This window comes from Simochromis diagramma, unplaced genomic scaffold, assembly GCF_900408965.1.
Source record: "Simochromis diagramma unplaced genomic scaffold, fSimDia1.1 OVJJ01000026.1, whole genome shotgun sequence".
Lineage (NCBI taxonomy): Eukaryota > Metazoa > Chordata > Actinopteri > Cichliformes > Cichlidae > Simochromis > Simochromis diagramma.
Window position 1 is genome coordinate 1,893,071 of NW_024386985.1, and position 24,386 is coordinate 1,917,456.

At 38.7% G+C, this 24,386-nt stretch overlaps 1 protein-coding gene across 2 annotated transcripts in view; it reads left to right on the forward strand.

Annotated features, from left to right (window-relative positions):
• The window catches only part of si:ch211-51h4.2, an 86,867-nt gene that overhangs the window by 22,596 nt on the left and 39,885 nt on the right, over positions 1–24,386 (forward strand). For both annotated transcript variants that reach the window (XM_040039870.1, XM_040039871.1), the window contains 2 exons: positions 5,657–5,780; positions 20,960–21,059. In XM_040039870.1, coding sequence (XP_039895804.1) covers positions 5,657–5,780; positions 20,960–21,059 — 224 coding nt within the window. The remainder of the gene's footprint in view (positions 1–5,656; positions 5,781–20,959; positions 21,060–24,386) is intronic.

Consider the following 24,386-nt stretch of genomic DNA (forward strand, 5'->3'; position numbering starts at 1 on the left):
AGTTGCTTTAATTCTAAGCTTGGGTTCCTTCTACATATAAATTACTTAAATTCTTTAAGGGGTTCCAGCTCAGAGAGAGTGCCATTCACACACAATTAACAGCAGGGAAAAATGTCACTGAAAGAATAAATAATGTGCAAAGAAAGCCAAACGTCATGCAGGGCTGCCAGAAATTTTGCACATCAGTCTGGCTCCCCGTTCCCCCTTCTCAGTTAGCACAAAATTGAAAGCGAATTGTCACTTCAGGGTTGTGTTGTTAGGGTGACATGAGTTCACACAAAAATATTTTTATTTGATATTGATTTAAAAGGGGAAAGAAACACTGATGCAACCCCTTGAGCTGACCACTGGAGAGGGAGGCCCTGAAAGGATTGCATGAAGTTACAGCATTGCTTTTAATCAAAGCAAACAAACACGTACAGGCTGCACACACTGCAGAGATGAGAGGGAAAACATCCCATTATCAGACATTAAGGATTTATTTTCTGTTGTAGATTATTCAGTATAGTCTTAAAGTAATTTATGCTAGAGAAAGCTAAATGGATAACATGTTTCAGTATTTCTAAATATGTCAGGTTTAGGTGTCTCTCTTGAAGTTGACATAATCTCACCTTGATCATTACGAGCTATTCTGGACTTGTCTTGCCAAGTTTGAAATTTATGCATATTTATGTGCCGCTTTCATGCTGCAGTAGCATGATAAATGCTGGAAAAATGCATCTTTCTGATACACATAGAATTGTCTTCCTGCAGCTTTCTTTTGAAATCACGATCTATTCTTCACTTTAACTGTCACGTGAAAGTTGATTGCGGGTCCTGCCCACTTTGCTAGCAGTTATTTCGCCCAAAGTCACTTAAAGGCACCACATGTCAGTCACTTTTTATGATCTGTGGTTGTCACATTGGAGCAAATCTCCTTCAGTATGTACGCAGCTTAAGACTTCTTAATTTGGGGCTGCAGAGCAGCATTCTGTTTTATCAGGAAAATCTCAGATGTTGCATCCTGGTTTCAAAGCTTTACCTATGGAGATGAAATATCTGTAATAATGTAGCAGTCTAATAGTAATTCCTACTTGTAAGTCCTCATATCCATCCATAACCAAATAAGTACAACACGGTCAGCCAGGTGAACAGTGTCCATAAAGCTTTCAACCACACCCACTTAGGAAACACATTGTAAATTATTGTAATGTTATTGAGATTGCTTTAGACCATCTTTTCTTAAGTCTTTGTTTTCAGTGGACCTGCTGAAACAAACAGGAATGCAACACCATAACCCCAGAGTTGTGTTTACATACCCTGTATTCTTTGCTGCCTTGCTGTAGTCTACAGACATTTCAGTCTGAGTTAGAGGCTCACTGCACATGCCACTTCAGTGAAGTCCTCACGGTCACTGGAGTAAAGCAGACTGTAAACAGCTTTTTAAACTAGTATGTCTTTTTTCCCCCCAACACACGGTAAGATGTGCCATTAGGTGGGGAAGCGCTGGAGGAGTTTAAAATCCACTTTGGCCGCGTCAGAGGTCAGCCTTATTTAAAAAATGATTATTAGTAATTCAACTTAGTGTACTACTTGTTAGAACTGTCAGAATGTGAAGTATTAAATAAAGCAACTTTGTTTAAACTAAACTTGAAGCAGCAAAAATCGTTGCAGCAACTCCAACCAGCTCTTCAAGTAATCGTTGTCTCGACCTCGCGCCTCCCTCTCCTTTCCTTTCCCAAGCCTATAATTACCTTTATCAGTTAACGGAGCTAATTTATTTTGTCATGCCCCAGTAAATACTTAACCCAAATAATATTATTCACACTCTACAGGATGGTTGGACTGCTTCGTCGGCACACCTGGGGGCTTCATTATCGGGCCGCTCGGTGCCGGGGGGGATTCTGCGATGTGTTGTGGGGAGACAGGGTTACTGGAGTGAAAACACCTTAGGAGACCTCCTTTGGATAAACTACCATATTCCCTCTCCCCAATCAATAGGTTACTGCAGATCTCTGTGTAAAAACTCTCGTCAATACTGCTGTAGGATAGCGAACACGAATCCCAGAGAGTGAATCTCACTGAGCTCTGCAGGAATTGCGCATCAGCACCTCACTCTCAAACCAATGACCAGATTATATTTTAGCACTTTAGATAAAGAAAATATTAATTTTCTATCTAGTTGGAATCATTAGAGGCTTTGAGCTATGTTTAACCAATAAATACAGTTTAAATTGCAAGCGTTTAATTAAGAGGAGCAAAAGCTCCTAATTGAACTAATTTTAAATAAATTTTTTATCTTACTGTTAATATTTTATTTAAAATATCCATTTGCTCCAGTTGATACTTTAAAACCACATTAGGGAAGCCTGTGTGGAAACTGATGGACAAATACAACAACCTTTTTACTGCATATATCTTTATTATATAGAAGATTGTAATAAAGAGTGTTAAGTCATTTTAGGTTTCTACATTTTTTTCCCTTAGTCATACAAAAAAATATCTTTTTTTTATTTGAATCAATTCCAAAAATAAAAATGCTGCAGAACGTCATAGTCAGATTACAGCTGCAGTATTCCGATTGACTGATTGGACAAACACTTAAGTGGGAATTCAAGAAACAAAGAAAAAGAACAAAAAACAATCCCCCCAAAACTTTTCTCTTACTATGTCATCTGTGAGACTCATGAAACCTCCACATACAGCATTTATCCAATCAGCTTAAGCCACAACTGGAAAAAAAAATCAAATAATAAAGTTGTGTCTAAGAATCTATATGTATTAATGATGCTCATCAGGGAAGCACAAAGGTTTCAGACACAACTGAAAAACTTTACATCCTCCTACTCTCCCTAATCCTCCGAGGGATCCTCCAGGAATGTTGATGCTATTTTCTGGAGAATTGATTGCGGAGTAGGGGGGGTGGGGGGTTCACACATGCTGATCTGTAATCTTGAACTTAACCTACTCAGGAGCAGGTTAGGGCTACAGCATAAGTTACCATGGCGATTTACCCTGATAAGTCGTGAACTAGCTTTGTAGTACAGAAAACCCAGGGTTAACCTTAAAGTTACCTGGATGAGCCAAAATCCTGCTTCGTAGCACAGGCCTCTCTGCGTTGCTCTGCTGTCACAAATGAGGCTGAACTGATCATGTTGCACTTGAAGCTGAAAATTCTGTAGCAACAGTTACTTTTACAATAAGCATACTGACCAAACTTGATAGGCTATTTCATTTTGCTTCATGGAGGCATTATCCCTCTGTGCAATAAGACTCTGAAAACACCTCACTACACAAAAACTGTATTATTAAGAAATTGTGCTTAAAATATTGAAAGTAAAACTAATTGTTCTGCAGAAAAATGTTCTCTAGCAGTGCTAAACGGATGTATATTACTACTTCGTATGTTTAAGGTTGAGCTCATTTTAAATACTGTTTAATGTTCAGTGTCGTATTCTAGAAATCACTTGTTTGTATTGGCTGTCCTGTGAGAACCACATCTATGAAGAAAAAACTGTTCATGAGCTTAGAAATACAGGCATACGTCTTGGTATATTAAATATTCATTTAGAAAAAAATCAGCTGAATTAAAAGGCTTGTGCAGAGTGTGACATGGTTAACTGTCAATATCCACCGAGGGGATTAAAATATGAATGAAAAATGAAGGTGGGCTGTTGGCAAAACAGGTAGTTAAGCTTATGACATTCAGTCATTCTCATAGATGTTAGTCTGAAAGTACTGCTGAGCCTGCACCTGCTCCACTTACCAGTTTTATGGACATGGTCAGAGCTGCCTTCATCTCCATCATCGTCACAGCATTCCTTGTTAATGCCTTAAGGGAGTTATTAACAGCTTTTTCAAACTCCATCTTATCTACATCACACATGTTAGCCATGCTTAGCAAGACCAAACTCTTCTGTTGTGAGGTTAAATCACTGAGGGTTATTTACTTGCTAATGCCAGCTGTGTTTTCATAGGGAGGGCAGGTCGTAACTGAGCTGCTGGCGTCTGAGTGGCTGAGCTTTATGACAGCTCTGTCGGAAAAAGATTGCCTTACTTTGGTATGTTTTAATTTATGCTTATTCTTAGATTTGATAAGGCAAGCACTGCTGCCCTTCCTTCCACTGGCTTAAAACGTTGCTTTTTGACAAAGCATATATTTAGAGCTTGATCAGGTGACCCTGAACCGTTGCTTAGTTATGCTGCAATAGGCTTAGGCTGCTGGGGGCTTCCCATGATGCACTGAGCGTTTCTTCTCTCACCTTTTTTTTCACTCTTTAACGCTACTTTGCATTTAAACCTTAGTTGTTGTTCTTTGGCTCTCTTCCACAGTGTGTCTTTTGTCCAATGAGGCCTGCCTGATATCTGGGGTTTTCTCTCCATTATTGTAGGGTCTTTACCTTACAGTGTAAAGCTCCTTGGGGGTCACTGTTGTTGAGATTTGGCACTTGGTAAATAAAACTGAATTGAATTGAAATGAAATGAAAACTGTGACTGCACAACATGCAAACAGACCTAAGTCTACAGTATAGGATACAGTTTTAAATATAATGCTGTATTGTACAGTTAACTGCTGTTTCTTTTCGGTGTACATGGTTGTTGTTGTTGTGAAGGGGATGATTAAAGCCTAGCAAAGTAAGTTTGTTGCATAAAACTAATCCAACATTTAGTAAAATGTATTAACTGAAAACAAAGAAAAACAAACTGCAGGACTTTAAATTGTATGCAGAGCAGTTTTTGCTGTTTTCTGAGTACTTTTATACTTGTTAGCTGTCTAGTTGCCTGGAAGATCCCCACTTTTAAACCATTTGCTCTCATTAATTGTATTACTAGTCATCTTTACATCAGGTCAACTTCATGAAGGTACTTTAGTACCTTATCTTAAGGTACTGTCCTCTACATAGATAGTAGGTAGGCTGAAGGTCCTTGTCTAAAAGGCAACCAGCTTCTGACAGCAGTATTTGATATCCTGTTTTGAGAACGAAAGAGGTTTATTGTTGTATTCTTGCACTGTTGCATAAGTCTTTGTCCTTTATAGCAGCTTTATGTGCTGCAACACATTTTTTTAATAATATAAAAAAAAACAATCATTATATGGTCATTTTGCGTATAATTATTTTATATTATAAATATGATGCGTTTGTATTGAATATTTAATCTAGAGCTTAAGTAGTAACTTTAAGCACTGCATAAAGTTTACTATAAAATGTATTTTGTGCTCTGTGTATGCAGTGGTGGATTAATAGTAGTATTAAGTTGCATCTACTGGGAAAAATGTCTGTTTCAGTGAAGTAGCTAAGAGCAGTTTTAAGTATATTAATGCATGAACTTCAATAATTTGTTTGGACGTTTTACAAAATTGTTGACTTACTGTATGTTTGGTTACTTTGGCTGTGACAGTGAATATCCAGGAGGTGTTTTCCCTGTTCAAACTGTGCAACAGTCAACAGTAGTTGCTAAAACTCCAGATGTTTTCATTGTTAATAAGCAGCAAACAGGTGTTTGTTTTGGAGGATGACTGTTAATTGAACCACAAGCTTATGAAGTACTAGACTTGCATCTTGATTATCTATCAATGCAGAGCGCTTGTGTTTAGTCAACAGTCAAATTGTGCAGATTTTTATAGCATAGAGTTTAATTATGTGTGTTATGGGTTTTTTTTTTTTTCTCTCCACAGCCACATCTATGTGATCCCAGTCTTCACCTGGACCCTGACTCTTGCTATTTTACTGGCCCACACAGTTATTCAGCCAATCACTTCAGTGCTCACCCTCCTGAAAGGAATCCTCCTCATTGTCACGGTAACAGTGATTCTCTTCATTTTGCTATTTTGATACATTTTGGCATAATTTTCAAGCATTTGCAATAATGACACAGGGCTTTACTGGGAATAGCTTTTTATCATTAGAAAAAGGAGAATTCATGTAAAGGAAAAACATATTTGGGAATGTCGCTAATGATAAAGGCGTCTGTTGGCTGTGTCATGTCCCGAGTATCCATCTGTTCGATATTTATGTGACGGTGTTCACTTATCTAAAATGGATTCTCTCTTCATGAAAGCGCTGATTTGATGTAGAAGGTGTTGTTTCAACAGTAAGATCAGTTTGGCAGCTGCAGCTTGTGCTGTTGTATTGCATTATGCAGAGAGGTGTTTCTGTTATACAGCCTGCTTTTATTGATTTGAATGGGATGGACAAAATAAAGGAAACATAAATGATAAATGTGAAACATGAAATATCAAACAGAATTTGATGTGAGGTTGGAGTTGTGTGATGTGTTTTCTAGTTGAATGATGCCTGTGAAGTAGTTCTGGTTTGTTAGTGTAAATACTGCAGCTTGTTGGAATTTTGATGAGGTGAAATGACACACTCATCTCAGACTCTGCATAAAGTTCACCTGTTTCCATAATGTGTTATTATGGGTCATACTTTTTGTACAGGTATGCTTTCCCTCACCAGTGATTTTCCATGACTTTCCAAGAACTGATATTCAGCTTTATCCTATAAATGTTTATAATCAGTGTTAAAAGTATTACTAGATTCATATTGGTTATTCATATAAAATGTTATCTGCCTCATGATAGTTTCATCATAGCCTCTCCGCATACAGCTGAGAATTTCAACTCAGGACTTTAAGTTGTTGCTTGCAGCTCTCTAGTCTTTGAACATGAGTGTAAATTATTGTTCTCTCTGTGTTCTGCCTGAGACAGACTGGTGACCTGTCCAGCATGTACCCCACCTCTTGCCCTGTGACAGCTTGGATAGGCTTCAGCCTTCCCGTTAGTCTGGAATTTGATAAGTGAAAGAAATTGTCAAAAGGAAAAAAAACTAAATTAGGGGTTTTTTTTGCTTGTTGCTTGGACTTTAAAGCTTGATGGAAATGTACGTTTTCAGAGTTGCTGCTGCTACATCTCCCACCTTTTTTTTTTGCCAGCCAGTGTGAAGAAGACGATGTGCCTGGGAAAAAATTAAATGGGCTGAATGAAATTAGCAGAACTACAAGTCAGTAATTCATAGGACGTAAGTCTGAATGAGGTTCTCCTCTTGGGGAAGTGGGGAATAAGTCCCCAAGTGTGTGTCTCGCTCTCTATCTTACCAACAGTAGTGGCTCTGATAACATGGAAGATAGCATGACCACACAATGGAAAAATCGTTGAACTCTAATTTGGGTTAAAAAAAATTTACATGGCAAAGCTGTTTCAGGGTTTTTGTGCCTGCACAATGGTGGAGTTTTAAAAGAGTAGTTATGAGTCCTGTTATCTTGTTCTACTACTTCTCTGTACTGCTTCTTTATTACCACACCACTGCGGCAAACACTGAAAGCATAGATGATGTACATGTTTCTGTGCCTTTGTTGTGTAAAGATTTGTGTAAAAATAAATGTGAGATGTTGGATATTAATCATTTCAGTTTAATTTTTCTAGCACCAGTTTAGCTCGTTTGCTTAATATTGTAATGTAAAGACACTGTAATATATGCAAGCCCTTGGGTGTGGTGGGAACCAAGAACAGCCATTTAACAGGAAGAGAGCGCAGGCATTATGAAGGTCAAGGAGGGGCAGCCATAGAAATACAGTGAGTGATATGGCTGATCAGTGCATCACGGATATACTGGCTGATAAAGGAAAAAAGATACCTTATGTATCAGTACAACCCAGAAGTAATCCAGATTAGAGGAAATATATAATAAATTATAACTTCAATATCAAATTCTTGTTTTTAAAGTCATTAAAGTGTACAATCACTCTGCAGCTGGGAAAAAGAACCGTTCAAGGAAGTCATTAAAAGCTTCAAATCACTGTTACACTCATGGCCATGATGGGTTTATGTAAACTTCTGACCACTACAATCCTTCCAGTTGTTAAATACAATTCCTCCCGTGGACTTTTCTGTGTTCATTAGCGAAGGGAAAAAACATTTTGATTTATTGTGGTTGACTTTTGATAGCTGAAAATCTCACACACTGTCCATCACTTGAGCTTACTTCATTTGTGCACAACTTTGTGAATAAGAACTTCACCAGGCAAAATTCATACAGAAATTACCTTGGATAAACAACAGGTTTTCAGACTTTTTTATCCAGCCTGCAGTATACATTATGCAACATGATCCTCTAGGGAAATTACAGAAAAAACATTTCTTCACAAATGAGTCTTATATTACACCATGTAGCTTACAGTTTTTGAAAAGCAGAAAGAGGCACCAAAGATGATTTAAATATGGGGTAGAAAAGGAATTAATCACAGTACTTTAAGCTTATTTGCTATTACATGAAAAAGCACGTAGGAAAGGCAAGAGATGAATTACAATATATCAAGAAAACTCTACTTGTATCAGAAAATGAATACTTTGAATTTATAAAGTCCGCTGGCATAATAATGAAGACTTTCTACAACACATGTCAAAGGGGATTCAAAAGATAATTCATATCTAAAGTGTTATTCTAGAAAAACTAGGAAAGCAATGAAAAGATTTATACTGTACAGCTATACTTTGTACCGGCACTAAAGGAGACAAAAACAAGACAAAGAAGAGAAGATCAAGAGAGATAAAGGAGAGATCAAACATGTATTGCAGCTTCCAAACTTCTGAGAAAATAAAACTCTCAAAATCAGTTTATTCTTTTATGTTCGTAATCTCATCTCAGTTTGAAAAAAAGAAGAAAGAAACTCATTTCTGACTTGCACAAACTCTTTGCTTGTGTACCTTGCTTTTATCACTTTTTTCAATTACTTTGTCAGTTTTAAAGTGGGATGAACTGTACACTCTCTGCATACAAAGTTCTGAGTGATGTAGCCATACTAATTGTCATGACAACTCCTCCGTAAGTTTGTTTTTTTTACATTCTTATATGAAATATAATTTGATGCAAGTATCACTCTGTACACGCAAAGTGCTGAAGGGTGTAGTAATGACTGCCATTACAACTCTTCAGTAAGGGTTTATACATTTCTTATATGAAGTATAATTTGTGATTTAAATGGAAAGCCGTCTGTTAAATAGTGAAATTTCTCTCGGCCTGCCTAAGCCAGTGTTTCCCACCCACTGTGCTGCAGCACATACAGTAGGTGTGCCGGGGAAGATTATCTGGTTCCTGGCGTGAGTAATGGGCAGAACAATTACATTCTATTTCCACTAGAGGGCAGTACAACTACCTGCTCTAATTAAATGGGTTGCCAACTTCCAGTAAAACAGAAGAAGACGAAGAAGAAATTACATAATAGTCATACTGTGAGGCGATGCAGTGCGTAATAGGAATAGATAAATATTTGAAAAGAAAAAGTAGTCAATGTGACATGGGTCTCACATTGACCCAGATCTGCTAGAGCCTTAATCTGACTCAGATTAAGGCTCTAGCATGAATAGTGGTCAGAAGAAAGCAAAAAAGGTATACTGGGGACAAACCGAGCCAATTCCGCTATGCCAGGTGTGCGGGAAAAATTATCAATATGCTTTTTGTGACATTTTTGTCTGGTGGTATGCCGTGTGATTTTTTTTTTCTAATGTGAAATATGTGCCATGGCTCCAAAAGGTTGGGAAACACTGGTCTAAGCTATGGTTGCCGCTGATAGGCAATAATATAAAGATTAGATCATGCAGTGTACCAAGTGGGGGCAAATCCCAGTACTGCACACAAAGGACAGTCTTGTGGCTTTGCAAACTGGGGTCAGATACCAGATGCCACCGGAGTTCAGGAAGCCCTCCCAAGGTTACAGAGCAGGAGCTAAGCTAAACTAAAGGCTAGCAGGTGGAAGTGTAAGCTGTTTCTGCTGTCGCTTCTGATGGGGAAATGTCAACTCACTAGTAGACAACCTTGATGATTTGGTGGCACTGTTGAGAAATATTGAGATGCTACCGGGAATGTTGTCTGCTGTGCTTTGTGGAAAAATACCTGACTCCTGTGTAGACTTATTGAGCTTAACTATTATGTGATCAGAAGACGAGCAACAAGAGCAAAGGTGTTCTTGTTGAGGCATTCAGAATTGGTGCAGTAGGAGTTGCCTCCATCTCAGTACTGCAAAAACCAAGAAGATACTCAGAAGATCTAGGCTATCCTATCTGCCAGTCTCCGTATATAGCCAGGACACTGAGGTGGTGAACTCATAAATATCTGGAGGTCCTACTGGATGACAAGCTGGACTGGTCCCTAACCACAGGCTGACTACACTGGAAGATTTTGTCCCCACTGCAGTAAGCGTTTTTAACACCCTCTGATGGGGAGATCCACCTGGATATTCATTCATCGCATAACGAGGCTTGTTTGCATTTCTAGCTGATGTGCTTTCTTTAGTCTCAAGTTACAGACCCTTCAACTACAAAGCCTTTGTTTGGTTTTGGCACGTAGCTCTACCTCCACCTCTCATCACCAGTGAAGGTTGTCTTGGATGTAGTGCCTTTTCTACTGTGACACACACCTGGCAACAATGTGGTGACTTTCAAATTTATTGTGAGAACTGCTCTTAATGAAAAGTAAAGAATGTCAACAGTTTCTCTGATTGTTGTGCAACGATCCTGACGCACAGTCTGCTCGATATCTAACAATTTTAGCAGTTGTTACTGTGGAAGGTTGCCTGACTGTGTGCCACATTCCCGTGATGTTCTGCCCTTTTTACTACAAGAATGCCACTCAGAACATCTTGTCAAGCTCATTACTTCACTGACTTGAATCTTTGTAAGTATTTCAAAGTCAAATTTCTTAAGTTTGAAACAGAATTAGAAGTTTGCTTTTCTTTGAGCTTGAGATTCTGCATCTAACTTGGTTCATTTTCCTGAAGTTATGCTTGGATATTTCTCAAAAGCATATAAACGTTCTACTTAGCACACACAATTCAGTTTGGAGTTGTAAATTCACACTTAATATCAAATTATAATACATTTTTGTGTGATAAATAAAAGAAAAGTAAATATCATATTTATTCATTTGGTTTTTTTAATCGTAGATCCTGGTAAGAATTTTAAGGGGAGAAATTACAGTATATTCAGTATCAACTGAGAGAGGATATTAAAGGTAAAACGATTTGAGATTAATTATATTAACAAAAAAAGTTTCAGGAGTTTATCACCTTTACGTGACATACTTTTCCACTTTGTGCTTATTCGCCGCCTAAAAATATGCTTTGTATATTTTTTGATGACTGCAGTGACATAAGAAATGCTGGTTTCTGCAGCAAATGAAAGGTCATGCTGGTAAAATGGATGGAGGTGGCACTCTACACTTCTACTCTATGCAGAAGCTTTGTACTTAAGGAGCCCCCAGTGTGTCTGTGGTGGTTTTGGGCCTTTCCAGGTCAGTTCCTGCCAACATCTTGGCATGTCAGCATCTCAGTAGGTGCTCTTTAAAGACATTTTTAGGCTTGGCTCAGAGTCCATTTAACACCACCATCACATCCCACAAGATTACACTGCCTCAGTGAATTGTACGTCTGCTGCAGGGAAATGTATTATATTCAGTGTTAGCCAAGCTTTTGATGGACACAACTCTTTGCGACACAAATGATTATTAATATTACTTTGAACGCCTACATTAGCGTAATCCTAGCAAGCTCATTTTATATGTAAATTAAAGCTTTTCTTATGGGACAATATACAGTTCTTCGTGTATAGTCAATAAAAGTATCATCGCAGTGCCTCACAATTCTCTGTGAGTAACCAAATCGCTATATTTGAATGTCCATGTAACTGGAGCCTATGTTTAGGACCAGGGAACCACTTTCTGTGATTATGCAATGCGAGCAATTATGTCGGAAAATTTGCATTTAAACAATTTCAGGGATATTCATGCTAGTTAATGGATAAAAATGTCTGTATTTAATGTGCCTTTCCCTTCAGCTCTTTCCTAGCGTGGCACAGGAAAATCCCCAGTGTCTCTTTAAAATCAAATGGATGCAGATTTTTCAAAATTGCAGCCAATCAGTGATAGAAAATATTAAATGTGTCCTTTTTGACACTTTTCTCTCCCCATCTTCTTAAAAATCACTGCCTAATTGGCAAAAGAAATGTCTCTGGAAGAAATACTTCGACAGCTTTTCACCATCTTTCTAAAGGTTTCACTTCTCTCCACTATTGTTGCTGAAGACTTTTTTTTTTTTTCATGATATTCGTTCTTCCCAAGGACAGAAATGTCTTTTTTGTGTACCCTGTAAATGTGTTTATATTCTACATTAGTTCAGCTCAATTATTGACGTATTGGCAGATGAACTAATGCTGCGGGGATTAGTAACAGCGGCGATCGATGCCAGTGTTATTCAGTCTTATCTTGCTGGCAGCAAGAGAGTGAGGTGTGGGTGTGGGTTTTGTGCTACAGCAGCTCACGGTCTTTTGAGAGGTACCCGTCACAGGTGGCTATATAAATATAGATAAAAATAATGTCGGCATTGTACTCATAAATGTGTTGAATTGGGTGTTTGACCATAAGTGTATAGAATTTCCGGATGAATTTGAGACTACAAACGCTGATCCACATGTTCTGAAAGGACTTGCTGTCTTGTAGCTTAAACCTTTTTTTTTTTTAAATGAAAAATATACACAGTTCAAATTTACAAGACACTTTTATGCGTCTTTAGATAGACCAGGATTTTTTTTTTTAAACAAAAGGAAGCTGTGAGACAACTTTGCTTATTTATTTTTTTAGTTTTCTAAAGATGCAACTGTGCTGCACAGCCCAGGATTAACAATTTCAAGCACACTCAGTTTGTAGGATGGTGCCATACAATGATAGTTTGTTAATTTTACTACTTTTGGTATGTCTTTATTACTTTTGCTGCACTCTCTGATGAAGAAATATACATCACACTAGTGGAAACTCGCATTGTTCCTTCAAGTCCTCGTCCAAAAAAGCGATGTATTTGACTTCGGTAGTATTTTACAATTGAAACCTCTCCATGGGGAGTTGCTGGTTTGAGTTTCTAAGCTTGATGCTGTTTGAACAGCTCTTTCCCAAACAAAAGGTTTGTGAGTTCAAACTCACTCTCAGCTATTTGCTTGTTTACTTCCGCCTTATCTTTATTTCTGTCTGAATGAATCTCACAGGGCGTGAACCCTTGAGTATAACTGAAATGCTGGAGTCATACTAATTTCAATATGCCATGGAAAAATTGAAAAACGAGGGGAAAATGTTGAAATGAATAAGCTAATTCACATGCAAAATGTGTACAATATAGGAGTACAGTTCAGCAGTAGCAAATTGATAGCTATTTTTTTTATAGAGTTACTTCTTATTAGCCATTAGTAGGACATGTAAATATTTTTCCCTTTGCATATTTTACAGTATAAAATATGACAAAAATATCTGACATCCCCTAGCCTAAGTATTAAGATATGTTTTAAAACTATGGGAATATAAGAATAAATGTCAGGGTTGTTGGTGAGCAGCTATCCAGACACCGGAATCAGATCAATGACGTCCCTCCAGAGCAGAAGGCGTTCAGTGGAACCTTTATGTTTCCCCAAAGGATCTTCTGTCCTTGAAGAACAATGGAGAAACTGCGCAGATTGATTTTAGATTGCATTGATAGCACACAAGTCCATAAGCGCTTTCATGCACAAACCCACACTAATGTCAACTGAGTGTGCGTCACAGAAGTTGTGGTTCAATTTTGCCGTCGTTACTGAGGCCGAATTTTAAAAGGAAATAGATAAAATCATCCTGACACCTCTGTGAGGTGATGCTTCCTCTGCGATGCCGTTTTGGAAAGCCGCCTTTTCCTGCACGTCCTGTAGATGGAGATGTACACACAGAGACTCCTTTGGATACACACACACACACACACACACACACACACACACACACACACACACACACACACACACACACACACGCACACACACAGTATGAAAGAAATGTGACCTAAAGCCAAATCCCAAACAGGGGGAGGCGTTAAGATTTAGAGGCTCAGTTGTGGAGCAGGGCACTGAGAGCCATTCCCTCTACTCTGCATCAATATGAGAGAGAGCTGGGCGGGCAAGGCCGACTGCACCAGAATAAAACACTGTCGTCAAGCACCGTCCATTTATGGCCCACCAAATGTGATTTTTCTCTTTATAGCTGAAATATTAATGTTTCTATCTTGGTATACTTAGAAAGAAAACAGCAGTTTCCAGGCCCTGAGCTGCCAGGATAGAAGGGCATGAAAAGAGGTAGACTGGAGAATTTAACAAGTAATGCATTGGCAAATAAAAGGGTGGATAAAGTATGACCTTCACTCAGTGACCACTGTAAAACATCAAAGCCAATGTAACAGACATAAACAAAATGTTTTTCAAACATTTTTTTTATTCAATTCTTTGCCGTGTTTATTAAAAAAGCATACAGAGCATTAGATGCTGACAATTGGCATTATTTGCTAAGTGGGCGAAACCAAAAGGGTAAACTGACTGAATTAATACTTAATGCAACAAACTGCTGCCACAACTCGGCGATTACTTCATCAGGCTATCGGAGAGGTCCTTTCACGATTGTTTTTAAAACGAAGTTGTTAAAATACAAAAACTGCACTCAATCTGTCATTGGTGCATGAATACTTTTAAGTGTTGCATGTGTACAATAAAATCACTCTATGGATGTATATGTATATTACAGTGGCTGATGGGACTCGTCCATTTATGGTTTGTGGTTAAACTCTAACAGACCTCAAATCTGTGTATTTTCCACATTTACAGTCAGTTTATAGAAGTCTTTTGCAGCGTTTACCAGGATTTCCAGACATTCTCAGAACAAAATCAGCGCTGCAGTCTCTTTGATTGCTTCCCTTTGCAGGAGCATAATCCTAAATAAAGCCATCCATAATTTATTCCACATTAGAAATGGTGGCCGCAGGGAGATGTTTCTCCACTGCAAAACCACTTTCACTTTGCATCTGGGCTTTTTTAAGTCAAATTCATGAAAAGTCAATGTGAAACCTTGGCAGTAAACAACTTATGAAGTTGAGTGATGTTTTGAGGAGGCTTTAAATAACTGTTTGTTTTGGGGTCTGTTGAGAGGCAGAGTGGGGAGTATGTAAGTAAGCCCTTAAGGCATGTTGATTCGGATTGATTCTGGTGAGACAAAGGTCTATTTAAGTAACCTGATGGAGGCATTAATAGTGAATGTTTAGCTCGCTGTATTCCTTGCATGCTAGCAGCAGTGGTCAAAGATTTGTTTGGCCAGTTGTCTGTTAGATGAACTGAAATTTATTGTTACAACAATCCTGACTCCCAGGAAATGAAATCATCAAACACTTTTATTTGCCCAATAGTTTATGATCAGATACATAAACGGTAACATTGCTGCCACCTTCTGCTAAACAGTCTGGAAGATGCACATACTGTAGGCAGGACGCCCTCACCATCCTGCTTATTTTGAAACCAAGCTTGACCAGAGTATGATAGGAGGGTACAAACTAATTGTTGTGCTGCTAGCTAGCTTGGCTGACAGGTTGTATCAATGTCACTGTGCTATAAAATGATGCCAATTTTGTCTGGTGAAAGAGAGTCTCTAACTCTTAGTCTAATTAAATACTGAAATGGCACCTACTTGTCATTCACCCTTCAAAGGGCGTAGCCTTAAGCTTTATTGCACTTAAATTTACTCTAGTTCAAAAGTCATGAAGGGCAAGATTAGTATTAAAGGCTTAAATTAGTTTTCTACAAAGCTGGAAACATATGTTTTCATGCTGAAGTGGAGCATTTCAACTTAGGGGTCTTTAATTTGGCTTAGATTAGTGCCACCCTCATTGACATTCTAAGAATTGCAGTTTTTGGTATTCCCAGAGATTGCCTCTTAGTGCTACTATAGATAGCAGATGCTAGCATGCAACTCTGGTTAAGCCATGTTGCTCATCTCAATCTGATTCCCCACAACATATGAAAACTGTTTTGACCCCTTTCCTGGTTGCGTACTTTTGGACATATTATTCAACTTTTATCTCCCACTCATATCATAGCATGTCCCTCTCAGTTGCCAGGAAACGCAAAAACACACACATACAGTGTGTAAAGTCACACTTGCTTCACTCACATGGGATCTCTCACTTTGTAATGAAAACATATTCTCTCCTCTTTGTTCCTCCTCTCCACTCCTCTTCTCCTTTCTTTTTCATTCCTTCTCTCTTCCCTCCTTTATGTAATTTCATCCGAATCGATGTGCTGCTCCAGCAGCTCCTTCAGGCCTGACGTCTGACTGATTGCTCCACACAAAAACCTGCAGCTAAATAAAATAACAGGGCAGCCTAAATGAAGTTTATGCACCTTGATAAGAGCTCTATTAAGTCATTGTGAAATAGGCCCGAATGTAGCTTTAGCCATTACATCAGCTACACATAGCAATGCTACACACACACACACACACACACACACACACACACACACACACACACACTCTTTTAAATGAATCTCATGCACTGAGCTGTGGAATTATGTTTGAAGGTAGATTATTCACGGAGAATCGACTACAATTTCACGGTTTTCTGGAAATAATTAGCGTGACATTTATTCAGGCTTTATAATTGGTTAAGATTCCAGACCCTCACCTCTAATAAAGTTGTCATTGAACCTTTAATGCTACTCGCTCCCATGACAGCAAGGGAATATTGCAGCCTGGTGCAAGGGGGTCAAATCACTTGGAAGAGGACAATGTAGTTTGGCCTGTGGTGCATTTGTGTTAGGGTGGACCATATTTTACTTAAGCAGTCATCCCACAGACTCACCCATTCTCTCTAATGTAATGTGCTCCACCTGTGGAACGATGAGGAAATTTCTCAAAATATTACCAATTATTTTGTTCTTACACAAACCTCACGATGGTTTGCGTAACCTGGGTGATCATCTCCTCGATGGGAGCTCTCCAGAGACTTGACCGCTGCTTCAAAGTCTTAGATATCCTGCACCTAAAAATGTTTAGCTTTCTTTTCTTTCATTACTTTTTTTTCCAAATTTTTATTTTTCCTTGGTTGAGGTGAACAAAACAGAACTTGGAAATCCTTCCTTGTTTTAAAGCTGCGCATTTGTGGATTGCTGAGAAAGCTGGAGTTTTGTTTCATTTCATGCGCGTGACTAGAAATTGGGGAAATTTTTTGGGTCAGACTATTATTTTGCCTTTACAAGAAAGTAGTGAGACCTGCTGTGATGTATGGTTTGGAGACTATTGTAATGACAGAAAGACAGGAGGTGGTGGAGTTGAAGAAGCTAAAGATTTTCAGTGGGATTGACCAGGAGGGACGGGATTAAAAATGAGTACATGGTTGAGTCGTTCAGAGACAAAGTTAATTTGAAAGGCAGGGCCCAGATGCTTTGGACATGTACAAAGGGGTTTGTTGATGTATCGGACAAAAGATGTTGAAGATGGAGCTGCTAGACAGGAGGAAAAGAGGATTGGTGTGACAGAGGAGGATGTTGGGGATAGGGTGAGAGGAGGCAGAATTTATGGAACTTATGGTCAGGTTTATTTGAACTGCATTTATTTTTCATAATCTTATGCTACTTTCATGGACACAGTCAGGTGCCATGTCACTAAGGAGGGGGAGATTTTTTTAATTTTTAATTCTTAGGACTAACATTAGATCAAACAACTACGAAATAACCTAAAACCATCAGCTGAAATATGTGTCTAGGACTTTGAAGTCATTAAAACCAGTTCTGCTGTCCTCCTCCTCTCTTTCCCATTTTTCTAGTCTTTCTCCACATTTTTCTTTTCAGCCCATCCCTTTTCTTTTTTTCTCACCTCTAATTAACTTGCTGCTATTATTATTATTTTTTCATTTGTTTTTAACACTACCGGTCTCCTTCACCCCAATTTCCTCTTCCTTGTTCTTTTGAAAAAATGTGCATAGTGTTTTTGTGCACTAAAACACCAGTTGCTCTTGCACTCATGTTTTGGCAACATACAGATCACACTTACTCATCTTACGAAATGTTAAGCTGATTTCTGATATAACTATTGTTGTTCACGTCAGGTGAGCTTCCAGCGTGGGTTTTGTCTCCTGTTTCTCAGCCTGAGATGGAAAATGTCAACAAATGTTGTCAAATCCTGTTTGATGCTGCAGAAATGAAAATTAGACATCACAAATACTCGCCTGACATGAAATTGCAGAAAGTTTTTCAGTTCTTGAATTTCTGTCATCGAAACCTTCCATCTTTTACTCCAAACGGTAAACAAGAAACCCATTTTTCAAACGACATTCATGGAATGATCGACTTTTCCGGGAAAATAATCAAACGATATCCTCAAAGCAATTTCATCTGTGTTTAAAAACCAAGTGCCTCAGGCCAAATAAAAACCTCACTGAGCATATGGTACATCATAATATAGAAAAAGAATTTCAGGGCATGAGGCGACTGTAAAAGTTTATGGTTTGATGATAAAGTTAATGTATTTTGCATTCTTGAAAAAATAAACAAAGGTCAGTAAGAGAATTTAGATACCGCGTACAATAAGTACAGCTGTTCTCTGTGGAGTCGATATTTGCATACTGCAAATATTGTGTACTTCAAAAAGCCAAAGGCCAAAACTGGAGTGTTGCTGAAAGCATCACACAGCACAATGTAACCTAAAAATCAAAGTCAACAAGTGAGTCATGTCGGCACAACATCTTTGAGGAGGGATGAAAGATCAAGTCAAAGCCTACCCTCCAGCTTGATTCAGCACAAAGTGTGCTCTGTACACTTTCTTTATGAGCACTCTGTTATGTTGGCGGTTACGGTCAGCGCTGGAAAAACTGAACCAGCTCATTTCTTTAAAATGTGGACAGTTCTCAATTCAACTCTTTATTTCTGGGTTACAGTTTTTTCACGATTGCAAAGACGCATTTCTTGAAACCTTCCACCCTCTTCTCTAAACTGTAAACACAAAGTTCAATTTTCAAACTACATTCACAAAACTCAAAGTGTTCCCAAACAATCAAACCAGCACAACAAAACAGCTTCATCTGTGGTCAGAATCACACATTTTCAGAATTCACAGCCTGTAATCACAGCACCGATACTGAGCATTCATTACACACTACTTCAAAACATAGAAAGATATAAACGCAAAAGAATCTGCTGAGATTTGTGTTTTAGTCTTTATCCTGTGTCCCTCAGGCCACATGTGGGGGGAGAAATGTATAAAACATATGCATTCACTGTGTGCATTACATGGCTCATACGACATGTCTGCGGTGTGATTATAAACATGATAAGTTATGCATTTTTATCATGTAGCATAATTCTAAAATCTTAATATAATAAAAGAAATCTCTGTCTGTTGTCCAACTTGAAATATCAATGCTTTTCATATTTTCTTATCTATACACTTTTTACATTTTACACTTGGTCTACACTTAATAGGCCATTATTAAGAAGAATAAAACTGTTCAAAACCAGCAAAGGAAGAGGTGACTGACTTCTGATGAGTTGGGATGACTATGAGGAAGGCTGTGCAAATGCTCTAAACCAGGGGTGTCCAACTCCAGGCCTCAAGGCAGGTGTCCTGCAGGTTTTAGATGTGTCCTTGATCCAACACAGTTGATTTAAATGGCTAAATTACCTCCTCAACACGTCTTGAAGCTCTCCAGAGGCCTGGTATTAAACTAATCATTTGATTCTGGTGTGCTGGCCCAGGGTGATATCTAAAACCTGCAGGACACCGGCCCTCAAGGCCTGGAGTTGGACACCCCTGTCTAAACTATTCTGAGATGCTTACAGGTATAGTCTGGATATTTTGAAAAAACAAGTTCCAGTGCTTTAACACTACTGATAATGTAGTGATGATCTGTCGCGATTATAACTATTTCAAATGCTGTCCTATAACTGCAAGAAAACTAGCAAAAGGCTTATTGTTCAGGCCAGAAAATGACTTCATCAGAACCACAGACCTCCAGCTTGCTAAACTTGGTTTGGAAAAAAGACATTAGTCTACACGGGCTGTGTGAAAGTAGAAAAAAATGACTATTTACTACTTGTGTCACTTCAAGTCATCCATTGCTGTTGTAATTTTGTGATATCCTTTTAGAAATTTCCTCCTGCTGCATTCACACTGCCCTCAGTCGTGTTTCATGTGTCCCTTTTGTGGCCAGGCTGGACATTGCAATTTTGAAGTATGTTACTAAAATTGTTCAATTTGTCCACTAAGACCTCCAATTGTACTGCAGATTTTTTTTTTTCTTTTCCTGTCTCTCTCAGTCTGTGCTGCTGTGCTGTTTTCCAAGAAAAACTCATTCAGGAAACGTACGCTTGGAGTATTTTGTTGGATGACGAGTTACAAGCTGAATATGTGTTGCCAGCACAGTCTCGGTTCCTGACACAGTCCTTCTTGTTTGTGGCTACATGCAATTTTTGTGGTCTTCTTAAAGTGCCTTGGTCATTACTGGTACACCTCAGTTCATAATTTGGCATATTACTAGTAGATCAACCCCAGATGTTTCCAACCTACTAATTTGGGCTGTGTGGTAAATTTTCCCTAAAGTATTTTTGCAATTTAGAAACAGTTGATAGCATCTGAAATATTAGATGGGAAGTATGACTAACACACACACAAAAAAATGTCATAATTTGCACAGTTTTGCTTGTCTGATTGCTGATGAAATGTTGGTGCTCTTCATATGTTTTAGTGTTTTTTTTTTTCCCTTTGCACATGTTGTGGTGTCAGCATGAGAAACTAACAGCAATGCTGAAAGTTTGTTAGATAGCAGAGTTGTTTCACTCGATGTCAATATAAACTTCCAACCTGCTATCTCTCCAGGGTTCGCAAGTTTAAGAGATTTAAAAAGTGCTTTGGTACCTACAGCGGGGCAGGTGCACCATAACAAGTCACCCAAAGTGCTTATACATAACTTGTTTTAGAAGTAAGAAATAAATGTTTTTTTATGTAACTGTCCTGTCTTGGTTGTGTTACGGTGGAAGAATTAATTATCTTCCTGCACAAAAAAAAAACTTGATGTTTCTCTTCTTTTATTTAGAACTAGGGAAAAATATACTGCCTGAGATGTAACAGAAGGCCTGTGTGTGTGAACTCGTCTGTGTGTCTCTCAGGTGGCTGTGACATTTGCAGTGGGGTCAGAGGTCGGCCTTCAGAGCAGCAGTGACTTCAGTCAGATGGGAAAACCTTTCCTAATGGGCACAGTGGCTCTGGGTAAGCTTCAGCTTTGTGCAAGCTCACATTCTTCCTTTTTTTTGTCGTCTTCTTTTTATCATTGTCTTATTGTGGCCCTTTTCCAGTCTGTTGTACTGCAAAGGATGTTGAAGCTAATGATGGTCTGACTTTCCATTCCAGCTGCTACCAAAATTGGAATTTCATTACATGAACAGATCTCCTAAGAAATGAGAAAACAAGTTATTTAAATGGGCTTAAATTCAAGTGTAACCAAAGCATACCTTTGAACTCCTGGCAGAACCCCATCTTGTGGTTTCTCCCACAGTTTGCATGATCCTCAGACTGTATTATGAATACTTGGAGTAGATGTATCTATAAGACTTGTTCCTCTAATGCCATTTCCAAGGAAAATATAAAGAAATCAGAGCCAGCTCGAAACTTTTGCCCAGTACTGCACCTGATGTGTGCAAAGCTACTGTTTGCACAGGCTGACTATTTGAATTCTGACTGATCATTTGACTTCACTGCTGTTTCACCACTTACTCTTGTCTCTCTTTACTGCAAAGATACACTGAAGAATGAGACTTTACAGACATAGCAACGTAAATAATAGTGAGCCAAGTCATATGTGCAACAGGGAATTGCTCATTTCAGTATAGCTGGGAAGACCTTACTTGATTCAGTTTTCCAGAAAATTGTGAAAGCGCAAATATCTCTTTCAATAGAGGAAATACAAAAGAAAAGCCTCTGGTCTTTTCAGATATAACAGTTGGCAGGGACGCCAAATCTACAGTTGCACCAAGTAGATCTTGTCAGCTCAATGTTATTCCCAGAATTTGGGAACATAAACCATAAAAATCACGAACCTTATCTAATTTAAATTTGGTCAATTTATTGTTCAAGGTCATCTTACAAACCAGGATGGTTATAATACTAGAAAACTATGAGGTGGGCCAGGATGAGCAGTTTTCAATAGTTTCAGTGGAAAAGTCCAGTTTTAAAGCACGAAAGCAGCTCATCAAATAAGGGACAAAACCAGGAACATTTTTCGAGTTGTTCACCCTGATCTTTGTTCCCCGGAGTCGGACTGGTGGGCATTTACTGTAGCGTCTTGAGTGATTTGCAGAACATTCAGAAGAATCAACGGGAACTGTGGTGTGTGCAGAGTGCCATCATGTGCTGACTTAGAGTGCTTTTAGGTTTGTTTTTTTTAACCCACACCAACACAGTCTGCTCGTCAGCTGCCGTATTCACCAGATTTGCCTCGCTGTGACTTTGTCCCAAGTGAAAATTTAGCTGGAGGATCGCCAATTTAACACGCTGGAGGAGACGCACGCAGGCATACTCACATATCCTGCACATCCGAACAGAAGGGAAATATTCAGAATAGACACAACCAAAACAAAAACGGTTTTCACCCTCTATCACTTGTTCTTGTTTTTGTTTTTTTGTTTTTTTCATTTTTTGTAATCTCTCTTTTCTACAGTCAAATGATACAAACAATAGAAGTGCTGGAAAAGTCAAACTTTCATCTTTACATCAAAGAATTTCTTTTTAAACAGGCGAATTAAGAGCATAAGAAGCACTGCTTCTGAAGTCCAGCCCTCGTCTAAATGCAGTTTTCTTGTTGCAGAGGTCCTATACATGATTGTTCGTTGTTTAAACTTGGGAACAAACATCTAGCGTCGACAGAGAATATCTTTAATTCCCTTTAGAATACGAATCTATTAAACTGTTTATAAACCTTCTTTAAAAATCTAGTGCACCAGCTAGTAATGGATCTGTGACGTCATGGTAGTCTGTGCTGATTTTTGCTCTTTGTGACCTCCATATGTCCAGTCTGCTCTTTTTCACTCTTTTCAACTTTTTCTTTTCATCCGTCTGTCTTCACTTTGTAACATTAAACCACAGACTGTACAGATGGATGATCCATCGCCATCTTCTCCTACTGTTCGAAGTGAGGAAGAAATAGAAATGAGCACTGCAATATTGGCTGTCATTTGAAACCAAAGTCTGTTAAGGAATTACTGGGAGATGGAGCCCAGACATCAAAGTCCTGCCTGCTGCCCGGCACAGATGTGTGTTGAACTTTGTGTAGTGCATCCATCAAATTCTGGACTACTACTACCTACTAGTTGTCCAGCCACCCAACGATATGTCTGCATAGACAGATTTTTGCCACTTCTCCACATCCCAGCTTGTTGTTAGAAGAGGAAGCCTGTGCCCATTTAGGACGCATATTGGCAACACTTCTGGGAAGGCGTAATTTCATCCATCTTTATATACAGTGTTAAATATTCACAAAGCAATGACAAACTTTGAAGTACTTCAGCAATTTACATTGAAACTAATCACTACATTTTATGTTAAGCTTCTCCTTTCACAAAAACACATTTTCAGTGGATGAGTCAGTGTCTTCGGTTTTGCTGCACAGCCTTAAATATCAGACTAAAGTAAACAGAAGGTGGAATATCCCAAAATGCATTCTAACAAAAGTTAGAGCAAGCTCAGTCAAAACAACTGTTAAGACTCACTTAACAGATGGAGGTAGCTGGATGGAGAGTCGTGTGTGTGTGTGTGTGTGTGTGTGTGTGTGTGTGTGTGTGTGTGTGTGTGTGTGTGTGTGTGTCAGTGAGTGTGTGTGTTTGGGTACCAGCGAGTACTCTGACTTCCTGAAGTAACTGCAACACATCAGCTGTGGCAGGCTAAGGGGTGATTGCTCTGTTTCATTAGCATCTCTGTGACAGCTCTGACTGTACTTCCTACCCGCTTCCATTACTTCAGAGAGCCATTTGAACATGCAAACTGCCAGCTATGACAGCTGCTTTGCAGTTTGTCACTGCTAGTTGTGTGGAACAGTATACAGAACAACTTTAAATCATTTTCCCAAGATTAAAAATGGATTACTTTTTCTTCTGAAATCTGGTCAGGATTTTAAAAGCTTCTCAAACAACATTCAGACTATGCTGAAACTCTAAAACTACTCCCCCAAAACCAAGACTAATGCGGTGCAGCTCAGCAGGGTGGGACCTATTTCTCTGCTACCTTTGGAGACTGATTTCTCTAAATGGAATTTTAAAGGGAGAAAGTGCCATGATATTGAGGAACTGAACTGCAAACAAGCAAGGAAACTGTAATTTTGCAGCTTGGTGACAGCGATTGATTTGGCTAATATAGAAACAAAATACCATAATTGCAAAGACAAATCTTCAGATCTTCAGAAATTAAGTTTTGCAAAAAATGGATCCAACATATCTGCTGCTTCTCATGATGAAATATTTAGTGAGCATAAGCCAATCACATGGTAGCTTTGGGAGCTGCTCTAGCTGTCTGACATGGCCACGCCCCTTATAATGCAAACTAAGC